The following is a 25,538-nucleotide window of genomic DNA, read 5'->3' on the forward strand; positions in this document are numbered from 1 at the left end:
ATTTGAGTAGCAAAAGAACAGCCTCTCCTGAACCCAAGGGACTATTTCTGTAAAGCCCTGCTAATCTCTCAGAGCAAGATGAAGTTGAGTTGGTGCTTTGGCTGTGCAGATGCTCAGACCAAAGCATTCTCTTTGCCATTTACATAATAACACTAGATGAGCTAAAATTTCCATCAAAGCATAGGCTCTGGAGTACAGAACCTGGGTTCACGTCCTGACTTTATCATTTACTAGTTGTGTGACCAACCCTCTTGAGCCAGGTTCTTTATCTTTCTCCTCTCTCTGGTCAGGAGAGAGAGAAAAACTGAGATAAAGGGACTAAAAGAGAAGCGAGATCTCAAACCCAAGAGAGAATTAAACCTGGGACAGTTAAGCTGAGAAGCATTATGTAAGGAATGCTATTATCCTAGAAAGTGACAAATGGCCACAGAAACAAGAACACCAATTTTAAAAATCTGGCTGATGTGAATAGGTAAGATATTTGGTTCATTAAGCCTCACTTTATTTCAGTAAAGATGATGATATTTGTTTTTATTTCTTGTGAATAAATAAATAAATAAAAGAAGTATCTTGATGGGCTTAGGAGTAGCTTTGCCCATTTCTGTGCCTTTCCCAGATGAGACACATAGCCAGGAGCAACCTTTGAATGGTAGGGTAGAGTTAGTTCTCTTTTTGAAATAAGAACCAATGACAAATGTCAGACCACTGGTGCATAGAAACAGTGAAAGGCCCTAGTAACTCTGAGAATGTGGCCGGCATTGAATATATTATAGTCCAATTATGTTTCTTTTAAGAGTGGTTTGGATGAGCAGATGGAAGCTGAGCTTCCTCAGCCTGCAAGTTCTTCTATAAAATATTCCTTCTTTTATTCAGCATGACTTAGAGCAGTGGTTTCCAAAGTTGGGGAGAGGGTGGGCAGCATCTTAGGGAATATGCAAGATAATAAAGCATAAGGGAAAAAATCAGGACTTTTAGTATATTTATTTTTAACCTTTTTAGTGCACAGTTTAGAATGTTTCATAATGTACATAAAACTACAGAAATATCCTTATAATTTATAAGTAAGTACATATATAAATATATACATGCAAACATGTGTGTGTGTGTGTTGCCCAAAAATGTTTACCATGAGGACTGTGATCAAATTTACAACCAATGTTGTAGAAGAGCTTTGGAGTTAAATCTGGGTTTACATTTCTTTCTCACCTTTGTGATGTGTACTTCCCAAAGACTTTCTAATCATTAGTTATTCTAGGGGAATGAAGAAGAGGAGGAGTGGATTCTAATCTAACATTGCCACTGACTTGCTGTGGACTCAACTATGTGGCCTTGTGGCATTTACTTGGTTTTCATGAGTTCCACTTATTTCATTACTCACTGATGCAATGAGTGCAAAATGGGGGGAAGAATAATAATGTTTTCTTGACAAAATTATTGTGAGGATTAAATAAACACGGTTTATAGTTTAGGTGCCACTTCTCTCTGATTTTGGATATAAAGGCAATGTTTCAAGGCATGTATGTTTCGATTTTCCTCACTGTGCCCCCTTATTCTCTTGCCTGGTCTCCTTTGTGACCTGTTCCTCAATGCTTTACTCATTTCTGGCTTTCCTAGGGGAGTGAGGCAGGAGCAGTCAGTTGAATCTTAGCATCCATTCACTTACTATAGGATGAATGATCAGCTAGTATCAAGTGAGACCCCTGCTATGTGTTCAAAGCATGCTTAGTATACGCTATTCTTTTATCATTCCAAAATGAATTTGGGGACTTCTTCCCATTTTTTCGGAGGAAGAAACTAAAGAGCAGTGCTGTCCAATAGAACTTTCTGTACAACACACTTTTCTCTGTGCTGTCCACTGGGCAGGCACTAGCCACATATGGTCATGAAGCACTTGGAATGGGGTGACTGAGGCAAGTTTTATCTAATTTTATTCAATTTCAATTTGAATAGCCTCATGTGGCTATTGGCTACTGTGTTGAATAACGTAACCTAGAAATTGCCAGCAGACCACAGGAATCCAGAAATAACTTTAATAGAAAATAAACTGGAAATAACACTGAAGAACAAAAGAAGACTGCCCATCAACAAGTGAGAAACTTTGAAGGATTCCAGAGAGAAAGCAGAAAGACACAGATTACCAGAAAGAGCTCTGATCACATGCAGCAGAGCACTGTGGTGAGCTTAGAGCTGTTTCTGTGACATTCCAAACTTGAAATTGGAGGACATACGTGGGAGAGGGCTCTGGGCAATCACCAAATGATGCATAAAAAAATGGATCCTGGGCTATTAGCCTCCCTCTCTTCCCAGTGTGGTCCAGGCTAAGGCACTGAAAAGCCTGTGAAGCTTTTGGGAGAACCAGTGACCTCCAGAGGGACTGAAAGATTCCACTGGAGATGACAATCCACCACAGCAGAACACTTGACAGCATTCTCTATCCACCCCACAATCACTGTGGGAAAGCTCCTGTAACCCACCAAGAGATGAACAGGAATTCTCAAATAAAATGATAATCATATAACTAAGAATCTGAAATATATTTGACAAGCAAGCACCCCAAAAGAGAAACACCAAATTAAATGAAAGAACCAACTCCAAGAAAACAGAATTAATATAGCAAACAAGACTTTTCCTGAATTCATATAATTAATATCCTCAAAGAGACTCAAGATAATATATCATTCATAAAACAAGGATCACCTTATGAAAAAAAACTTTGAAATTATAAGTGGAATTATTTAAAAATTAAAAGGTGAATTTGAGTAGAAGAATACAGTTGGATGAAATGCAAATTAGTTCTTTGTAAGATTGATCTAAGGAATTATGTTTTGATACTGGAGATTGAACCCAAAGTTTCTTCACCACTGAGCTACATCCCAGTTCTTTTTTTATTTTTATATTTTTGAGGCAGTGTCTTGCAAAACTGTTGAGGCTGGCCTTGGACTTGCGATCCCCGTGCCTCAGTCTCCCAAGTTACTGGGATTACAGGCATGTACCACTGCACCCAGTAGAAATTCTTGAATACACATAAAAGGAAAAAGAAATTCTAACTTTTAATAGGAGTTAAATACAGGAATGACTGAGAGAATTAACCAAAAAGATTTTCCAAACTCAAAAAAATACAAGTTTTCAAGTTGAAATGACCCACTAAATTTTAAGCAAAATAAATCTCAAAGACCCTGAGAAAATTTTCGTGAAATTTAAGAAAAAAACCCTAAGACAGAAGATTGTAAAATGGAATAGGAACATGAACAAGACTGGAACTAGAACCGTTATCTACATTACTAGAAGAAATAAAAACAGTTCTTCCAAGTTCTTAACCAAAATTATTTTGAATCTACACTCCTCAATTTGTGTGTGTGTGTGTGTGTGTGTGTGTGTGTGTGATATTCTTAATTTTTCTTTTTGCTATCACTGGTGCATTATAGTTGCACATAATAGTTGGGTTCATTTTGACCAAATCATTCATGCATGTAATTTAATTTACTCCATTTCAGTCCCAGGTGCCCTTCCTCTCCCTTTTTCTCCCCTTCTTCCTCCCCTATCCTCCTTTTCCTACTCTACTGTTCTACCTTTCACTCATTTGTTTATTTTAAACTGTGCTTTATACATATACATAAAAGTGGAACTCACTATTGTACATGTACACAGTGTAATTTTTTGTCAATTTATTCTGTATTTCCCCCCTTTTCCCTCCCCATCAATCTCCTCTACTCTGCCGGTCTTCCTCTGTCTTTATAATATCTAACCCCCACCCTTACACCCTTATTTGTTCTAGCTTGCTCATATGAAACAGAACATTTGATTCTTGATTTTCTGATTCTGGCTTATTTCACTTAACATAATGTTCTCTGGTTCTATCCATTTACCAGCAAATACCACGATTTCATTCCTTATGAATGAGTAAAACTCCACTGTGTCTGTATACCACATTTTCTTAATTCATTCAACTACTAATGGGCACCTAGGATGGTTCCATATCCTGGCTATTGTGAATTGCACTGCTATAAATATTAACGTGGCTGTATCAACATAGTATGCTGATTTGAGTTCTTTGGATAAATATCAAGGACAACTTCTAAATTTAACCTTATTAGCATTCAAATGGAAGACAAAATTAAAACTGAATTGAGTCTCCTTCAAATTCACATTAGGTCCGAACCCCAAGTACCTCAAAATATGATACTGTATTTGGAGAAATGGCTTTCAAAGAAGTAATTAAGATTAAATGAAATCATGTGGGTGGGTCCTGAACCTGTATGAATGGTGTCTTCATAAGAAGAGATTAGGAGCTAGTTGCAGTGACCCATACCTGCAATCCCAGCTGTTCAAGAGGCTGAGGCAGGGGGATTGAAAATTTGAGGCCAGCCTCAGCAGTTTAGCAAGAACCTAAATTTTATTCTATTTCAAAATAAAAAGGGTGACTCAGTGGTGGAGTGTCCTGGGTCATTCCCCAGTGATAGAGACAGATTGATTAGGACATAGACACATAGAGTGAAGACCACATAAAGACACAAGGAGAATATCTATAAGCCAAGCAGAAGAAAATAACACCAATAGCCCCTTGATCTTAGACTTTTAGCCTTCAGAATTGTGAGAAAATAAATCTTTATTTTAAAAATGCTTTAAATTTTTGGTACCAGGGAAAAAATTCCGGGCCTCACACATGCTAGGCAAGCTCTACTACTGAGCTGCATGACTAGCCCTTTTTATTTTGAGACTTGGTCTCGGTTTGTCTCAAACTTGCAAACCTCTTGCTTGGTTTCCCAAAGAGCTGAGATTACAGATATGTACCACCCTGTCTAGAATAAATTTCTGTATTTAAGCCACTCAGTCTGTGATATTAGTTTAAGCAACTTTAGAAAACCAATACTAAGACCTTTTCAATTATGAGAGACGTTAGTAAGTTTCTAACAGACTCAACGAGTTCATCAATAATGCATTCTATCATACACAGAGAATTTAAAATGTAAGATACAAAAAATATACAAGAAGCACTTGAATGAAGAAAATAGTAAAATTTATTATATTTAAATAGCTACTAATGTATGATGACCACAGCTAATTACAATCTGAAACTGAAACCCAGATGATCTACACGTCTTGCTGTGGGCAGGGGTATAAAGGCAAGTCAGGGTGTGGGAAGGGAACATGGCAATGATGATGCCAACTACGGGCTCCTCTGTCTTTTAACTTTTTAAACATTGATGTTTATTTACCTATGGATAAAATGTTGATAACATAAACATACACGTGCACAATTTTGAAAGCCACTATTCGAGAAGACTTTTGAAGTCCTTTTTAGCCTTAACTTTACAAGGTAATTATCATTGCCTCATTTCTAAGATGGACACATGCTGTTCTATGAGAACACTGACCAAGGATGGCTCATGTGAAGAGTGCCATGGATGCTATCTTTGTGAAATCACAACCCTCCTGACAGTGAAATCTCCCATCCCTCAACCAATTGCTTTGTGGAGAGGTAACTGAAGAGCTAAGATGATTAAAGGGCTACATTTCAGAAACCTCCTGTTTGAGTCCAGCTATACCCAACCTTGACATCCAAGTCAACATGAGTAAAAAGTGATAAGGAACAAATGACCTGAATTCCAATCTAGACCCTGCCATGCTCTGGGTTAGGTGCCTCAGTTTCCCCATCCGTAATATAAAAAATTCGTCTTTAAGTCTCTGATCTTCTTGCCAGCTGTTAAATTCTATGATTCATGTGGATCCATGATGCTTGGCCAAAACCAAACTGTGCATTCCAGACAAAGAGAAATTCAACCTCCAAGGAAAATGTGGGTCTATCTCTAACTTGTCATAAATACAATGTTTTGATGATAAAAATGATCAACTGCTGGATCAAATTCTTAAACAGAAAAAGATGATGAACAAAGTAGCTCAAAACCTGAGAGAGAACTTTTCTTTCTAAGACAGAGTGACAGGCCTCTGATGATCAGCTGGCTTTCCCCACCATGCTTCCTTGAAGTGATTAGCTCAGTGTCGCTTCAGACCCCCATCACACTTATTTTTAGCTCTGAGTTCTCCTCACGAGCACAGTGACCTGTATCTCAGAATTCCAGAGGATTCACAGACATGGCTCATGAGTCATTGCAGGTACTTTGTGTCCATTTCCAGGACATTCAGTGGTGTGGGGCCTGGCGAAACGACTTTATATCTAAATTCTTAGCTCTTTCCATTCTAACCAATTGATCAGAAGATAAACATTCCACAAATTGATCTCTTGGTACCATAGGCAACTGACAATTGAAACAGACCCCAAGTGATATTGTTCTCCAAGAGCCTCCCAGCTGGCGTGAGGGGAACAAAACTCAGGGCTGTGGTCACAGGCTATTTTCAGCCTCTGATAGCAGTTGTGTTACTCATGTCTCATTCATCCTCTCCCCTCGGCCTCCCTCCTACTCTTCCCTCCACAGGCCAAGCTGGTGACAGCCTCCATGTATTTAAAGAGGACGAGAGCCCCCCTCACTCAGTTGAACTGACAGAGACCACACGGGCAGGTAAGTGGAGTGAAGCTGGCATTTGATCTGGGGGTGGGCTGGCTGGGTGGCGGTTGGGACTCTGATTGTGTACAGGGACATTCAGATTGTACAGTTGTTAAAAATTCAAGAAGCAAGATTAATATTCGGTTCAGGCACTGAAGAGATACCTCAGTGATAGAGCATTTGCCTAGCATGCAGAAGGCCCTGGGTTGAATCCTCAGCACTACCACACATGCACTAAAACACAAAGGGTGTTTAAGACAAAGAAATGTTTAACACAAAGAAATGAGTAAGGAATTATTTTTTCTAAAACCACTTTCATGGAGGAATTTTTCCAATTGTCTTAGTTGGGGTGGCAGGAAGCAGAAGAAAATAGATCTGCATTCTAGTCCCAAACTAACCACATAACTAGTGGATGAACTCTAAGGAAGTTCCCACTCCTGGTCTTGGTTTCCTCTTCTTCAAAGATCCATAGAAATGTGGTGACATTTTCTAAACTATGAAGTACTCTAGAGTTCCAAGGCAGTTTTAATAGATGCAGCATCATTGAATACAGATTTTCCATGCTCAAAGTACGTTGAATTATGCTATTCAAAAGGTGGGAGTGAATGACTGAGATTTCAGGTTTGTTAGCTTAAAAATAGCTTTTATATCTCAAGGATGTTCAGCTTACTTTTAATCATTTAAAATTAATCAAAACTGATCCCAAAAAAGAAACTGCCAAGTTGAAAATCCATTAAAAGCTCTTATTTAATCAGATGATAATTCCCAGCTAGGGGCAAGGGGTGATTCCCAGTGTTTCCTCTAGGTTTTGTCAAGAATTTCTTTTTAATATGTGAGTGACAGGCATAGCTGTGATTGAGAAGTGGTTTTAACTAATGGCCTCAGTGGAAATGCTGCCAAAAGATCAAAGCTGCTGCTTCTAATTTCTGCTCCTTCCCTGAGCCAGGGCAATGACTCCTCCAAGAAGGAGGAATTTGTGACCAGCAAGAAAGCTTTGTCTAAATGCAACTGAAAGCAATTGAATGAGCAGGTTTTAACCACCTCCTGTTTCAAGGTTGGGACAGGTAGAGGCAGCACTAGTCACAGAAGGAAGGCAAGAACAGCAAGAAGGAAGGGAAATGAAGACAGCTGGTACCCTCAGCTTACTTTTTGGATTGGGTATATCCAATGTATGTGAAAATGCTTTATGACCCAGAAAATGTGGGAGATTTTTCTGATGTGGCTTTGGTTCCTTTCTGAACAACCTAGTCATCTATGGTCAATGGAAATAAGCCCTGGCTGTTAGGCAGGAGGTACAGCGACCCAGGGTTTGGTGAGTGCTCCCCAGGGCCTGGAAGGACAAATATTCTATAACCCCACGTACAAGCCATCCATCAGAGATGGGGAGGCAGGACACAGAGTGAGAGAAAGGGTGGGGAAGAAGGAGAGCTGGTGATCAGCAGCCTTCAACAGGCAATTAATGAAAATCCTCTCAAAAAAGGTAGAAAACAAATTCAGAAATCCTAGAAACTTTGAGAAGGGAAGAGAACAAGAGCACCATCAAAGAGTTAGTTTGAATTCTAACTCTGAATATCATTTAGCTTCTCGGTTTCCATTGTCTGAACAGTAAAATTAAGGTAAGGCCACCTATCTTTACAGAATTTGTCAGAATTGAACGAGATAAAGTACAGACAGTACTTTGGAACATTTAATTAAATTATACAAATACCCAAGGTCTTTTAGAAACGGCCCAGGGCCACGCCTGATGGGGTGTGGAGGGTTTCCTGCTTAGTACAAGGGAGAAGATAAAAGTCCAGGGGTTAGAGTGGGTAAGACACTGATTAGGCATCGGAAGATGATTAATTTGTTTACAAGAGGAAGGACACAGGTCTAGGGATATAACACAGGAAGCACAACTAGGCGTACAGCCTTCTAATTACAAGTTTGCTGCTCAGATATCTGAGAATAGGATTTGTCTGTTAGGCTTCACAATCAGAGGGAGATGTGATGCCTGCAAATGTGAAAAAAATGTGATATGTTTCCCAGGGAAGGAAAGCAGAAAGGGAAACAGCAATATTCTGAAGGGTCAGGAAGGATGGAAGCTATTTCTGAGCCTCCATGAGCAACGTCTTCCTGGGCAAGGGCTAATCATACTTTGGCGCTTGGTTAATTGCACTAGGAAGTCTCAGAACAAGTATTAACTTATTTAACTATCATGCAAAGTCCTGAAAATGTCATCCTCTCAAGGAAGAAACTAAAGTTCAAAGCATAGTAATGGATAAGGGTCACATGTCCACAAAGCAACAGAGCCAGGATATAAAATAGGATACAATGTTATCTTTAAAAATAAAGCATCAAGGTCAACTTAGAACAAAGAGGGAGTTTCTGACAGTAACAGTGGGTCATGACTTGGAGGTAATTTCAGAAAAGGTGTAACATGACCATGTGTTGCCACCTTAGTCTGAGGGTGTGACTACCTTGCCTGCATTTTAACTGAGTGAGAGCCTGTGTTTCGGGTTATTTCCATGCTGGGAAATAATGCAATTCATGCTTCTTAGGCTTTGTGAAAGGGCCAATGCTGGGAGAATTTGTATATGTATCTGGGTTCAGCAGCTTAGGAGGAAGCCGTTGACCTTGAATGTCCTACTCCAGGGCAGATGAGTGTATTTCCCCTGGGCCACAAGGCCACTGTGTGGGACAGGCACATTGCTTCCCTTCAAATTGCAGATCACCAGCAAGGTGAGCTCAACCAGAGCTGCCAAAGAGGCAGGGGCTGTCTAGGGCAGAGACTCAGGACCTTGTCTGACTTATAGCCAATGGTGTCAGGCAACCTGCTCTACCCTGAGGGGACTGCCTCACTTCTGGTCTGGCCACATGTGTGTGACACACTCCGGGGGCTGAGAAATAGTTGGTTCATGATCTGCACCAGAAGGGCCATGGAGAAAAAGCAGAGAGAGATTTGCTTGCTTTATTAAAATAGGTTTGAAAGCTGGAGATCAAATAATAATACCACCATCAACAGTAGAAATAATGAAAGTGACTAAAATGATCAAATACCTATTGGGTATTAAGAATTTATATATAGCATCTTAGATAATGTTATCTTATTCAACCTGAAAACAGTCTTCCCATACACGCTCCCTCATCCTGCCTTTACGTGCATGAGGACAGGGCTCAAGAATTTGAGTAAGTTGCTAAGGTCCACCATGACACTATGTCATCTTTGTTACCTGAACTAAGAGGGAATGTTTGAGAGGGGACACCACTGGGCAGGATTTCTACAGGGAAAGGCTTCATTCACTGTTCAGATCCTTAAATCTGTCTCAGAGCTGTCAAGAACCTTTGAAAGGGCCTCACGGCATCACGGCCACTTGGACATCTATTACCTAAAGAGCTGAAAATCAATAGCTAGAAAGACCTCTCCAATCCCAAAGGAGCCCTTTCCATGTTTGAATAGCACTGACTCTTAGAAAGTCCTTTATTGAGTCAAACTCTCTGCTACTTCTCCCATGAGTGCTGTGTCCCATAGTGAGAGGATGGTTTGTCAGGACTCAATTCCAATCAACTAGAAGTTTGGTTAATGGAGATGCCAGCTCTTTCCCCTCTCCAGTTTGTTGGATACTGAACCAGCCTAACTGGTGTTTGAATTGCAGCTCAGTGTTCAGTTGCAAAATGGGGATAACAAAATTGGCTGTGTGGAGCTGTTTTAAGTACCAAAGATAATATATGTGAAGCAACTTATGAGTAGTAAACAAATAGTAGCTAATGTTAATGTGGGAATACAGCTTTGGAGTCAAGAGATCTGAGTTCCAATCTAGTCTTGAAATACATCCCAGTCATGTGATCTAATTTCCCTAAGACCCCATTTATTTTCTCTGAGAAGTCTATGTTTCAATAATACGTGGCAGCTCATGAGATGTGCTTAGTGTCTGGCCCAAGGGCTGTGATCCAGACCTGTCAGCTTCAGTAATGTGAGCACATTAGTAATGATATGAGTATCTCCTAAATTCCAGATATGCATTCCTATGATCCAAGATCTTTATCTCAGCCAGTGTAAACAAACAAAACACACTGTGTAGAGTCAATAGGGTGACCAAGAGAGCCAATCCTGAGCTGAAAACATCGTGGCACTGTCATTTGAGATCTCTGCTCAAAATCTTAGTCTAAGGTTCCCTCCAAAATTCTTCAATAAATCCTTAGAAGAAGAAACTGAATCACCAAGTGGCCATTTTATGTACCATTTCCACTTTTGACTTAAGATATCTTTCAGTTCCTAGTTGGAGAAGGGAAGGAAGAAGTTGGATTAGGAAGAATGTGCTCAAGTTTGGCTATTCTTTCAAAAATTCAGATGGAGATGAGTACAGTGGTGCATACCTATGATCCCAGAGACTTGGGAGACTGCGGCAGGAGGATCTGAAGCTCAAAACCATCCTCAGCAACTTAATGAGGCCCTAAGCAATTTAGCAAGACCCTGTCTCAAAATAAAAACTAAAAAGGGGTTGAGGAGTGGCTCAGGGGTTAAATACCCCTGAGTTTAAACCCTAGCATAAAATATTTTTTTTCAGATCAATACATGTCAATTTCACATTGTAGCAGAACTCATTAGCCCTTACATTTTATAATACAGTTTACAAAGTGATTTGACAGAACTGAAGCAATTCTCCAAATAATAGTGATGGCAAGGACTATTGTCCTGTCTTCGAACTACTGTTCCAGTTCAGAGAGGTTGAACGGTTTTCCCAGATCATACAGCTTTGAAGCAGCAAGAAGGCACAGAACTCTGGCCTACGCCTGTCCCTCACCCCCACTACTGCACATTTCCAGGCACTCTCTTCCACCTCATTACCGGCTAAGAAGTCTACACAAGGCTGTCTCTCACTGAGCCCTAGGTATCCAAGACTGTACTCCAGCCTGTCCCAAGCTGACACAGGGACCCTGCTTTGTCATCCTCATAAAAATACAACTGCCTCATTTCATTTCTGACCCATGGCTTGTCTGTGACCAAACAGCTATCTCAGGGTGGGCCCCAAGGGTAGTGCCAGGTGGTGTGATGGAGATTGTGACACAGGTGACAAATGGGGCTGAGTGACGGCAAACCTATATTTGGTGTCCCACCTTCAATGACCCTCATCAGTTCCAGGCAACACTGGTAAACAAATGGCCCATCTCTTGGTACCTTGCCAGGATACATTTACATTCCAAGCCTGGCTAGGAGAGTGTTGAGACACAGGAATTCCAAAGCAATGTGGAAGATGAAAAGGTTATGTTTGTGAGCCAGGACCTAAATGTACTTTCAAATCATTGGGACTTAATTAGCACATTGGTGCTGTTTGAATAACCTGAAATAAAGTGGGTAATGGTGCCTTGCTGTTTTGGCTTCTCAATACTGATTTTGATTTCATCCTTTTCCATGATCTTCACAACAATCCTGTGCAAGAGATAATATTATCCACATTTTCCACTCAAGTTAAAGGTCATAAGGTCATGGTTAGAATCCACATCTTTGGATTTAGGATTCTTTAAAACAGCCTCTGACTTTTGCCCTGTGAACACTGGGAGAAGAAATGTGACATTTTCTGTGTTTAGCCTGCATTGCTTCGCTCCCATCTTTAGAAATGGAACTGCTAATAGCATCTGTTAATAGAATACTCACAGATTTCTATTTTGGGTTTCCAGTTCTGATGTGTGTATGTCAGATATTTATGATCACTTAAAAACAAGCTTGCAAAGACACATTAGCTTGTGAAGAAGGTATTATCTGTAATCTTACCCTCATTTTGAAAAGTATGCCTAAGCAATTACTGAAAAAATTATATATCCCAAAAGGCAAATATGTCTCCCATTAACTTGTAGGACATACCAATGATATTTCTGAAGATATGGAATGAGAAATTTGACCTAGAATTGTTTTCACTGAAAATTTCTACATCCTTAATTTTATAAGTGTCACTGTCATGTTCCTGGATGACATATATTAACTTTATCCTCTATTTGATTCTGTTCTTTTTAGAACATATATTATCTTTCTTGAGAGGAGGCATCTGGGAAAAAATAAATTAGTTAAGAAAATACCTCCAAATGTTTACTTTTTTGTCACACCCTTGGTTATAGGGGGCATGAGATTAGAAATGATGGTGGAATGTGATGGACATTATTATCCAAAGTACATGTATGAAGACATGAATTGGTGTGAATGCACTTTGCATACAACCAGAAATATGAAAAGTTGTGCTCTATATGTGTAATAAGAATTGTAATGCATTCTGCTGTCATATATAAATAAAAAAATTAATTAAAAAATGAGGAGATGAGACAATCTTAAAAATCTATTCCAACTCTGAAAGTCCATGGTTAAAATGGAATCTAAAGTAAACTATTTAGGCTCTTTTAAATATATCAAGATTTTTTTCTTTCCCTGAAATTTCCTTCCCCCTTTCTCTATCTGCTGAATTCCTATTCAACCTTCAAACCCCTAATTAAATGTAATCTCCTCTATGATCTCAAAAGACTCTTCTCTGGTCCAGAGTAAAATGGCTCCTGCCTATGTTTGTCACTAGAACATGAGCTTCTCAATGCCAAAGGACACAAATTACTTCTTGTTCCTCCTTCCCTCCCTCCTTCCTCCATCCTTTCCTCCCTTCCTTCCTCTCTATACTGGGAATTAAAGCCAGGTTATTGCACATACAAAACAAGTGCTCTACCACTGAGATATACTCAGCCCTTTTTAAAGACTTATTTTGAGTCAGGGTCTCACTAAGTTGCCAAGAAAGTCTTGAAATTGTGATCCTCCGGCCTCAGTCTCCTGAGTAGCTGGGTTTACAGGCATGTGCTAGTATGCCTGGTAAAATACTCATTTTTACAAGTTCTTCACCGCCTTGATCTGCTACTCAAGACCTAGTACAATGCTTGACACATGATAGGCAGGTAGCAAATGTATGGAGAAGGGAGGGAGGGAGGGAAGCACTATAGGCTCGATTCCAAGCTTTTCCATTCAAAATCCATTACTCTTTCTCTTATATTAAACAAACTGCTGTAAAGAAATAGGAATACCACATTTCCTGTTTTTATTTTTTAAGAATTTAACCTTTATTTTATTTATTTGTTGTCATTTACTTGTTTTTATGTGGCGCTAAGGATTGAACCCAGGGCCTCACCTGTTCTAGGCAAGAACTCTACCACTGAGCTACAACCCCAGCCCCCATTTCCTGTTTTTAACATTATTTTCTAAAATTTTACTAACTAAACAGAAGATCTTGCTTGTATCAGAGGAAAGATAGGATGTTCCCAGCTTACCTCAGTTATTCTGAGCAGGAAAAGCTCTTCAGAAGGATATTTAGACAGGAAAATTCCCTTCAGTCCTAGTGTCAGGTTCAGTAGTCTGTTTTCTATTTACTTTCTGTTTCTTAGCAAAAACTGTCTTTGTTGGGAGACTGTGAGATACAATCCCAAGCAGTTGACCCAGGAGGGCTTAGCATTAATCGCCAACTATTATAAGAAGGTGACTGGATTCCCAGAAGGGAAAGTGAAGGTCAGAGAAGCCACTTGGAATGACCTGATAGTGCTTAGTGACAATGACAAGATGACACACCTGCCTTCTTAGAAACCAAAGGATCCCAGTAAAAATTCAGCCCTCTGGGTGACTGGCAGGATTTCAGAAATTTCATTAAATATTGACAGCTTATTTCAGTTCTGCTTTTGGAGAACTGAAAACTTGGAGTCATACAAGTTTTTTTTTCATATGATATATGAAAATTATTTTTTAAAATCCTCTTCTTTGGTTAATGTCTCATAAACATAATCCTCTGGAGAGAAGACAAGGACAGCCTTGGCTATGCCTATAAGCAGCTTCTCGCAACATAATGAGCTTCAAGGGTGCAGGGGGCAAGTCAGTATCGTTGTCAGGCTCCTGTCAAGTGCTATGAACTCTGTCACATCCCTTCTCGTGTATGGTGTCATTTGTTCCTTAAAACAACACTGAAGCAGCAGGGAAAAGCATGGCTATCTTTACTATGCAGGTAGGAGGAGGTAAAGAGAAGCTTTATAGTTCTTCCATATACACACAGCTAGTTAAGGGGACCTGAAAACATAAGGTAGATTCCAGACCACTGACATCATTTCCTTGTCTGGGAAATGATATTCTTAAAAAGGGATGTGTGTTTGTGTGTGTATGGAATAAATATAGTGTATATGTAATATATGGAATAAATCTGAATAAAACATGTATTTTTATCAGCAAAATAAGCTAAGTAAGGCCTGGTTATCCAAAGGGTAGTTCACTATTAGCAGCATCAATTTTGCCTGTTACTAGACTCACCAAATTACAATCTGCATTTTAGCAAGATTCGGGGTAATTAAAGGAACCCTGAGCTAAACTCAGTGTGATGGTGCATGCCTATAATCCTAGTCCCTTGGGAAACTGAAGCAGGAGGATTGGCAGTTGAGGCCAGCCTGGACAAGTTAGTGAGAGACTGTCTCAAAATTTTTTAAAAATAATTTTAAAAAGGACTGGGGATATAGCTCAGTGGTAGAGTGTTCCTGGGTTTAATCCCCAATATGGGGAGCTTGACAGGGGAAGAGCTGAGCTAGACAAGAAAATAATACTATTTTCATAGGTAACTCTCTTTCTTGATGGAATAACTTTAAAAAAAAACATTTTATATGGAAAATAGTATTTACATTAGTACATATTTTATATAATCAAAATTAGCATCCATCCCTTCTAGGAACACTGTGAGACAAATAGGGAAAGATGCTATTGAAATTTAAAAGAAGAGGAAACTGAGTCCCAAAGTGATAAAATGACCACTCAAAGCCTCCTGGGTATCTGAGCTTATTCAAAGACTCGCACATACTAGCTATTTGCTTAATGAATGAATGAACCACCAAACAAATGGGGCTGGATCCTGGTTCTCAGATCACTGCATTACCTGGGATTGATTCACTTTGGGGGCCTCCTAAATTAATAGTATTTGTTTTATAACCTCTTTAGACTTGTCCTTGATCAGAGAGTCTTCAAGATGCCAAACTGGGGTGGAGGAGCAAAATGCGGAGCCTGTGAAAAGACTGTCTACCATGCGGAAGAAATCCAGTGCAATGGAAGGAGTTTCCATAAGACCTGTTTCCACTGCAGTGAGTTGGGTGGATACCTTGAGAGGGCCTTCCACATCCAGAGGGCATTTCAAAGTTCTCCCTAAACCACTGGTACTGTAGGTTGATGTCAGTATGTAGGAGTCTGGCCCAGGAACATGTGAGGAATATAACCTATGGGTCCCACCTAGAAGGAACAGTGCTCTCCTGAGTACCCAGCACCCTCTCTCCAACCACGCTCCCAACTCAGAGGTCGTTTTCCTGCAGCTCACAGTCAGGACAAGCTGGCCTGCCTCTGCTCTCTGTGGCAAAACCCTTGACCCAGTGGTGGCATTTACAAAATGTGACTTGGCAGAGATAGGAAGCCAGCACTTATCTAAAGCCAGGGTGGATTTGGCTTTCTGTTTTGTTACCCCTGCTCCCCTCCCCCCACACCCCCACCACCTCCAGCCAGCTGTCACTGAAGCCAACTGTGACTAGTTTTTCCTAAGAAAGAACCTATGTAAGGTAGGAGGCAACACATGCTATTTCTGTAAATTCAGGGCCTGGGAACCAGTGACTTCATGAAGGGAATCCGGCATAGATACACAATGTCAAAACCAGGGGTAGCTTCGAGCCCCTGAGGTCCACGGCCAGACTCTTGTGACTTTGGACAAGTCATTTCCCATCTGTAACACATATTTGGTCACACACATTTGCCACAGAGCCAGTGCTCTCTGACACCATTGCATTCTACAGTTTCCTAGTAGGTAGTCCTGTTCTGTGAGAAAACAACCAAGGCTTTGAAATGGCCACTTATCTTCTCTGCTTTCCTCCTGTAGGTCTGGCTTAAGAGGTGGCTTTGCTACATATTTGGCAGATTCCCTCCCTACATCATCCCCCATCCCCATCTCACCCCCATACCTCAGCCCAGTGGCTGCAAATTGTCCATACAGTTTGAAACAGAACTTCAAGGGCTGGGTAGCATCTGTTAGGGGGGAGATACTCCAATCTCAAATTGCTAGAAATAGTAACATTTTATCAGATATAGGAGTTTTATGATCACTTAGCTCCCACAGCAAATATAATTACCATGGAAGCAAAAGGGGAAGCACTTCTCTGAGTGTTTGGGTTGGAGGAATTACTGATTGATACTTTGGGTTTTAATGATGGTTAATTATTTTTAATTCATCTTACACATTCCTCAGATTCATCATTATTATTCATTATTATTATTACAATTATCCAGGATCCATTCATTATCAAGAGAGTTCATTCCAGAACCCTCTGCTTAAAAATGGCTATTGTTATTAAAAAGAGTGGAAGTGAGAAATTTTAGAAAGAACACTGAATTGGAGTAAGAAAGGAATGTGAGTGTGTGTGTGTGTGTGTGTGTGTGTGTGTGTGTGTGTGTGTATCTATCTATCTATATAAAGATGTATATAGATATTTAAGAAATACTTATATATGTTTGAGCCTGGGCTTCATTATGTATTACTTGGGCAAGTCATTTCACCATTGTGAGCCTGCATTTCCCCCGTCTAGAGGAGGTTGTTCATCTCTACTGCATAGTTTATTATGAACAGGAAACTGGGGTTCTTGATCTGGAAATATAAGTTTTCCAACCTTTCATTATATCTGGGTGAGAATAGGAAATAATTGGGAAGCTATCTGTGGTAGGGGTATCTTATCTTAACCAGGTAGCAGGAAGGTACCCTGTTAAATAGAGCCATGGAAGGATGGACTTGAGCATTTGCTGTACATCCCTTTTTAACCCTTTGTGGCTTCTTTGGAATTAATAGGGGGAATGGGGGTCTGAGAAGTGTAAGTTTCAGTAGTGGTGAACAGAAGGACTCCAGAGAGGGACATACTTTTCTATCTTCATAAGACTTACCTGTCCACAGGCAAACCTCCAGTTGCTGAAAATAGAATTGAAAGAGGCAGAGTCTACTTTATCTTGCACCTTGGCCAGTGTTCTCCTGACTTCTAGATAAATCTTCATAATTAGTTTCCAGACTAATCTTCTATACCAGTGCTGTCCAAAAGAGATATACTGTAACTAATATATAAATGTTCTAATAACCATTATTTTGAAAGTATACAAAAAAGGTAAAATTAATTTTGAAACATTTCATTTCATCTAATATATTGAAAATACTATAATTCTAATCATATGAGTTATTAATGGGGTGTTTTACATTCTTTCTGTATTTGTACCAAGTGTTTGAAATCAGGTATGCATCTTTTGCTTACAGCATACCATGTGGCTATGGTACTGGACAGTACAGCTCTCCTCTATCTGTGTACAAAAGCTAGTTGGATACTAAGAAGCCACTACAGAAGTGGCCAGGTCACATAGGGTATAGACTGGGAAAAAGCACAGCACTAGGAATCAAAGAATTTGAGGTCAGCTATGGTTCTGCAATTTACTCTTGTATAGTTGTAGATAAGTGGCTGATCTTCACTGACACATGCATTCATTCATTCATTCATTCAAAATACATACACAGGATTAACTCTGGCCCAAGCCCTCAGCCATGTTCTGGAGATATTAAGGTAAAACAGCTTTGCCCTCCAAGACCTCAGTAGCTAGAATTTCAGCAAACATGTGAGCAGTTTTTGCCATGGAGGGTGGTAACTGACAGCAAGAAAGGCAGAGACAGGTCTTCTATGCCCCAATATACAGCATTTTCTCCCCGCAAAATTATTCTTTATAAAAAGATTTGCCTTATATTCAAAGCCTTATATATTTAAAACCTTTTTATTTTAACTGAGAAAATTTAACCTACACAATATTGACAGACTAGTTGGATGAACTCCCTCCCATCAACTGCCTGTCTTCCTAGACCCTCAATCAACTCCCGGCCAATCCTATCTCACTTCTTCTATGTCTGCATTCAATTACTTTATCTTTTTTAAACAACAAAATGGCATTTGAGGAAGGCCTGTTAGCCTGAAATAACCTCATTCCTACTGGATTTATTACAGATATTACTCAATGGAAAAAGGTTAAAAAAAAACAAATTTAATGCACGTTTTATCGTTACTGGGGATATAACCTTCTTATTATAAGTACTTTAAGGATCATTGTTGCAGAGCAATACATAAAATTGTTAAGCTGAGAAATCCTTCATTTATTTTAAAATTGCCAGAATGTTATGCTAATAGGCCTTTGTAAGATACAATTTCCAGGTGACAGCTCCTAGTTAGGTACAAAATAGGACTGCCTTGCAAAGGAAGCAGACAGAAGTGAAGGGGAGCTGCTCAGGGACACTAGGGCAGCTGCCCCCAAAGTGACTCTGGCTGTAAGTAGGATGCAGAGAAAGAACTGGATGCAACTATTTCCTGAATTTGTGTGAGACGAGAAAAAAAGTAACATTTCCAAATCAATGTATTATTGATGAACAATGTAAATTAAATAAGATATTTGACATTTTAATTCAAATCTTTAGAAGTTTTTGCCTTCAGATTTGTTTAAAAAAAGATCTATAAATCTTCTCCTTGGATAAAAAGGGGACTGGTGGCCTTGTAATTTGGGGACACTTCATAGGAGGTAATATATAGTGACCAGTAGACTTGAGCCAATGTAAAACTAAGGAGTCTGTGGACCAGATCTGTTCTTTCTGCCCCTCCCCGGCTTCTAGAATTGGACCTAAAGTGATCTCAATGTTGACTATCTCCTTGAATCTCACAGTACCTTTCATAGGCCAGGGTAAGTACAGAAACTGCTCAGTCCTGATTCCTACATGATTAGGGAAAAATAAGTTCTTCTTCTGCCCCAAACTTCTCCCATCCCCACAAGCTCACTCACTTCTTGGTATCATCTAACATGATTTCTTGTCCTGGGACATTTTCTTAGCCGGTTTAAGACCACACATCTGCCTTCACTGCTAGCCTCTGCCTATTTCTACCTAGTAGATTAAGCACATGTCACTTCCCTTTTCTGTGTACCAATAATTTCCTCATCTGTGAAACTGGGACCCTCTTGAAGTCTACAGTTTAGGACAGATGCTCTGGTCAGGAATCAAAGTTGTGTTCTTGGACTGTGGGTACAGGAAAGGAGAGAAGGATCTCAACTCTAGATCCTTCTCTGATCCTCCCTTTCTTTGGCAGTGGCCTGCAGGAAGGCTCTGGACAGCACCACAGTAGCAGCTCATGAGTCGGAGATCTATTGTAAGGTCTGCTATGGGCGCAGGTATGGCCCCAAAGGAATCGGTTATGGACAAGGCGCCGGCTGTCTCAGCACTGACACGGGCGAGCACCTCGGCCTGCAGTTCCAACAGTGAGTTACTGCCCAGTTTCCTCCCGCCCCTTAGAGACTCCAATTACCAGGACAGTTCATTCTGTTCCCATGGCAACGTTTTCTGGACGTGGGAGAATGGACTCTATTGTTGACTTGCCAACAATAGGAATACTCAGTCTGACCAAGTTCTAACAATGTGTCATCTCTCCAAAGACTTTCTTTAAATTATCTGCCTTTCGAAAGGGCAATTAGTTTTACACCATGGCTCTTGGTTTGCATGTCAAGAGAAAAACCAGAATGTACAGATGTTCGATTGTTTGACCTTTGAAAAACTGCATGGAGTCTCTTTTCTTCCCCTTTGAGAGTTTCTGTGTAAATCACATAAATATGGCAAGGAAGCCAATGGCCATTCTCTGTGTGCTTGTCACTAAAAAGATTTCTTTCCTTTGGGTGTAAGATGACTAATGTCAACCGTAGGAGGAGGGGTCAACAGAGATGGGATGAGCCTTTCAGAAATAAATAACCTATTACAACTGTTTGTGGGTCTGCCTGGCTGCTGATTGTCCATATACTGCCTGATTTTCTCCCAAGTCAGTCTAACAAGGGCCATCTTCATCTACGAGTCTACTCCTCTGGGTCTACGTTCTTAATGATCACACTGATCCCCTGGCCCAGAACTGTTGCTCTCCAGTCAGCTGGTGTCCCTGCTCAGTTCTGTGGTGGTAGTGTGGGGTGGTGGGTGGTCCCAAAAGACCCAGAACATCCAAAGAGGAAATGTTCTCTGGAAGGCTCACCCAGAAAGCAGGTAAGCCATCTGAGGAGTGGTTGGTCCCTTTAGAAGAAAGTAACCACCCATAGAGCCAGGAAAAGTGTGGGAATGTGTGATTACTCATTCTAACGTTATTACTCTATCCCAGCTAGAGATTGTTCTTAAAGAAGATGAAACTAAGGGCATTCTCTGCCATGGGTTATCTACAGCTCACTTTTTGACATTAGGGCTTTCTTGCAATGCTGCCCAAAGAATGACAAGAATCTAAAGACCAGGGGTCATCCCAGCCCCACCAGTTGGGAAGTTTCCCTCTGATCCTTGCTCTCCTGCAGATAGCTTTATCTTTTTAGAGGGCTGTGGTGAGGCTCAAGTGACATAATATACAAGGGAACACTAAAATATTAAAACAATAACAACAACAATTACTACAACAACAACAAAAACAGAAGCAAAACACAAGGGGCTATTATTGTGCCTCTAATTTGGACATTGTCCTCATGGGGACAGGTACCCTTTGGATGCAGGCCTACAGCTTGAATGGTAATAAGGAATGACTCAACAGTCCATGGAATGTGTTTGTATGAATCAGCACCAACAGTCAAGACCCCATTTGACTTTCTCTTTCTCCTTTTCTTTTGCGATGCTGAGGATTGACCCAAGGCTTTGTGCATACCAGGCAAGCACTCTGCCACTGAGCTACACCTGAGTCCTTGACCTAGAATTGTCACAGCTCGGGTAGAGAGGAGATTGGTGGATTTCTAGAATGTACAGAAAAACTTAAACAAGCACAGTTAATAATCTGTTACACATAATCACAGTAATAATAACAACAATTTTAATAGCATACACAAACATACACGGAACACTTGCTAAGTGCTTTACAACAGAAAGGATGGATTTAAACCCAGTATAGCTAACATTTATTAGTCCATACACTCCAGGTAGGTACTGTTATCAGTCCTTTTACAGGTCATTTAACTCTCGTAACAACTCTATGAGTAAGGTGCCACTTTCCAGATGAGGAGACAGAGGCTCAGAGAGGAGGCAATTCACTCAAGATCACATGGCATATGCTGTGTGCCAAGGGATGTTTATATTTCATTCATTTGTTATTTCTACTAGATCCCCAAAGCCAGCACGCTCAGCTACCACCAGCAATCCTTCCAAGTTCACTGCAAAGTTTGGGGAGTCCGAGAAGTGCCCTCGCTGTGGAAAGTCAGTCTATGCTGCTGAGAAGGTCATGGGAGGTGGCAAGGTAAGGCCTTCTGTGTGAGGCACATGGGTTTTGTTCATCTCCATCAGATCAGTTGTGGGGAATGAGAGACAGAGTGGGAACTTTGGGAAGGTGGGGGCCAGACTCTTCATTCCTTAGATCCCACAACCTCTTTAGATGCTACACATCCTTGCCCACTGTATGGGGCTATGACTGTCACCTGACAGTTGCCTTGGAAAGCTAGAACTGGTGCAGTTTGCTACGACAAGAATTACCCTACTAAGGAGAAGGCACCCAGTTAAAAGATCTGGGGAATACAAAGGCACACAAGCCCCTGCCCATCAGTGTTCACAATCCTTCCAGAAAGTTGTGAGCCCTGAGAACCTGTAATCACCATGTAACTCAACCTGCTGCTGCCATCACACAACCACTGCCTCACATTGGTGAAAAGCATCCTCACTTACTAATGTCCTGGCTCTCAGGAAAGTCATTAAATATACAAGACAGTAATGCACACTGTTCTATAAGCTCTAGTTTCAGGCCCAAATCCAAGTTATTCACCAAAGGAGGCAGACCTAAGAAAAAAATCCTGTTAATACTAAATGCAGAGAAGAAGGGATATGGAGAGAATCTGGCTTCAAACATAGGGGCTGTCTCCACAAAAAGACCAGCCCTTTACAGAGACATATGAGGACCAATGGGTGATACCTGGTAGACAAGCAATGTACAGACTGCTGCTCTCTGCCATCAGATTTATAGAGTTAAAAAAAAAAGGCAGAGGGCTCGGGATGTGGCTCAAATAGTAGCACACTCACCTGGCATGCGTGAGGCACTGGGTTCGATACTTAGCACCACATAAAAGAAAATAAGGATATTGTGTCTACCTAAAACTAAAAAAAAAAAAAAAAGGTTGAATGAGGGCTGGGGTTGTGGCTCAGTTGTAGAGCACTTGCCTAACAAGCGTGAGACACTGGGTTCGATCTTCAGCACCGCATATAAATAAATAAATAAAATATTCTGTCCATCTGCAACAAAACAAAACAAACAAACAAAAGGAAAAGGATTGAATGGCCTGGATAATTGCCAATTTCTTCACCCATTTTCTTCTCTAATTTTATATTAAATATAAACATTACCTACTGCCCCAAGCCTGAGTCCTTTCTTGTCCAGTTTGTTCCCTGGATTTTTTTTTTTTACCCTAGAACAACACTCTATTCTTAAGGAATACATGCAAATCCTCATGATAAATCCATTTACAGGATTCTGAGAACTGCTAGCTATGGCCATTGCATCTAATTTTTTTCAAACCTCTGGAAAGATTATTCTGGGGCTTCATTCAGGAGGGGAAAGGGCATTCCTCTGTATGTTGCTGACCAGGGGACTCAAAATGGAATAAACTGCATTTCTCACTTTCCTCATATGCAACTCTTCTGTGCCCCTCAGCCTTGGCACAAGACCTGTTTCCGCTGTGCCATCTGTGGGAAGAGTCTAGAGTCTACAAATGTCACTGACAAAGACGGGGAACTTTATTGCAAAGGTGAGTGGTCCTGGAGACTTACTTTAGACTTGTCTTCCTAAGGGCCCTTGGGAGGGAACTGTGCTCATGAGTAGAGGCCTGCCTGTGTCTGTCAGGAGCAGAGAAGCTCAGGTTTGTCAGGTTTTGGGCTTTCAGAATGGAGAGTAAAATGTATTCATCTCTGGTCCTCTCCATTGAAGCACTGGCTTGTAGATGCTCAGTGATTCAGGACAGCTGGTACCTGTGAGGAGAGAGAAAGAGGAGGAAACTGTGTCCTTTGTCTGGACTTGGAAGAGGCCTCAGGCCTGGACAGTTTCAATCTCTTCTAAAAATACTGTCTACCTGAGTGGCACATAGGGGTGACTGGGGAAGAAGAAACTCAGTCTGGTCTCACTTGAATTTATCAAGACATCTCTCTCCTTCCTATAAGCCTCCCTCCTTCCTTTCTTCCATCATTACCTTCTGTCCTTTTTCTTCCTCTCTCCCACCTCCCTTCTGACATTTCTGATGCTGCATGTCACTTAGTGATTACAGGGATAGAACTGGCTTTCCTCCTGGTCCTTGCAGCTCTGCCTTTAGCTTCCTCCACAACCTTTGGTCTTCTGTAGGGGATAGAGAGGCTCAGCCCTTCCTGACACTATAAGGAGATGCCCTAGGGCCAGGACAATGTGTTTTCAACCTCAGAGCCTCTCCAAGGTCTCTTGTGTTGCTCAGTGGTACATCATCACTTAACAATGTCTTAATAATCTCCACATGTTTTGGGAGTGGGAGGATTGATGGGTAGGGGGTCAAGGGGGCATTGTTATCCAAGACCTTAGGTTACCCAAGCTTTTCCCACAATGAGACAGGTTGGGAACTATAGGTAGTTGCTTTTCTGGGTTGTAGGAGACAGAGGGTCTTCAACATTTATAGGCCATAGCCCCCTAAAATCTTCATAGTGTAGTAGCCTATATAGAGAAAAGCAATCAGTTTAGGGTAATGGGAAAGACTTCTTGAAAGACATGTTTCTCTGGGGCCTGAAGGGTGAATGTGGGTTTGGGAAGGGGCATTCCAGAAACAGGGAGTATTGAGACTTAAGCCTGGACATCATGGTATAACCCAGGGATTGCAAGTAGTGCTATGCACCTGGAGTTTAGGGAAGAAGGCAGAGGCAGGAAGTGACAGGGCTCAAGGCTGGGCAGGCAATCAGAGACAGATTATGCCAATTCCAATAAGAATATATCCATGAATACAATGTGCAAAAAGGTCTAACAAGTTTTTTTATTAGCAGATAAAAGTGTAGTGTATTTACAAGTTAACTCATGCACAAATTTATCAAAAGGTTGTCTCAAGTAAAAACACTGCCCAGACAGCAGGACCTCGAATAATGTTGGTAACTAATGCACTCTCTTCCCTCATCCCTTTCTCATTCACAGTTTGCTATGCCAAAAATTTTGGCCCCACAGGCATTGGGTTTGGAGGCCTTACACAACAAGTGGAAAAGAAAGAATGAAAAGATGCACTCTTTCTCAGATCTTTCATCGGCAGAAAGCATTGCCAAGCAATTCTGCAGGGTTAGAAAGCTTTTCCTGGACAGCCTCATTTGAAGCTGGACAGTGTGTCTCTTCTGAAATAAACATAGGCTTTACCCAAAGTGAGAAAGGACCTCTGGAAAAAAATTATGTAAAATTTAATTTGCAATAAATGCTTTATTATTTACGATTCTTGGGATGGGGAAAATACAATAAATAAACATTTTAGTGGTACCTTGTATGTCTTTGGATTTATTTATTTATTTGGATAGAGGGGAATTTTCAAAAGGACAGAGCTAAGAGCTAGTTCAAAAAACTAGCTGCAGCAAATGAATCTGGATGTCAACTGGGAAAAGACTGAGAAAGAAGAAACAAAGGGCCAAGGAAGACAGTCTTCCAGAACTTGTCAGCTGAGTGTTTTCTAGTTACTGCTAGTGAAGAAGAAATAGGTGGTTGGGGAGGAAATAGAGAACAGGATAACATATTCTAAAAGGAAAATCAAAACTAATGAAATTGCTGAAGAGTTGATCCTTTTGTCCTATCCTGGGCTTTGCAATATTACACACTTGTGAAAACTAAAAAGTGACAACAAAGCATGGCATTTGCTTCTGTATTATAAACAACATGAAGATGATTTTCTTTTATTCTAGGACAATTCCCTGGGGTTTAGCAATTTTCTTAAAACTTCTCCTTCATCAAATTGCCAGCCTCACAAATGAAGCACAGCCAATTAGAGAT

At 40.6% G+C, this 25,538-nt stretch overlaps 1 protein-coding gene across 1 annotated transcript; it reads left to right on the forward strand.

Moving 5' to 3' along the window:
- Nucleotides 1-6,426: 6,426 nt before the first annotated feature.
- Nucleotides 6,427-25,041, forward strand: Csrp3 (cysteine and glycine rich protein 3). The gene is made up of 6 exons (XM_005335945.5): nt 6,427-6,518; nt 15,472-15,611; nt 19,662-19,830; nt 21,683-21,815; nt 23,217-23,310; nt 24,705-25,041. The coding sequence occupies exons 2-6, from the start codon at nt 15,500-15,502 to the stop codon at nt 24,779-24,781; spliced, it is 585 nt and encodes a 194-aa protein (XP_005336002.1). The 5' UTR covers nt 6,427-6,518; nt 15,472-15,499; the 3' UTR covers nt 24,782-25,041.
- The last annotated feature ends 497 nt before the right edge of the window (nt 25,042-25,538 follow it).

Source organism: Ictidomys tridecemlineatus, chromosome 4 (genome assembly GCF_052094955.1).
Source record: "Ictidomys tridecemlineatus isolate mIctTri1 chromosome 4, mIctTri1.hap1, whole genome shotgun sequence".
NCBI classification, from domain to species: domain Eukaryota; kingdom Metazoa; phylum Chordata; class Mammalia; order Rodentia; family Sciuridae; genus Ictidomys; species Ictidomys tridecemlineatus.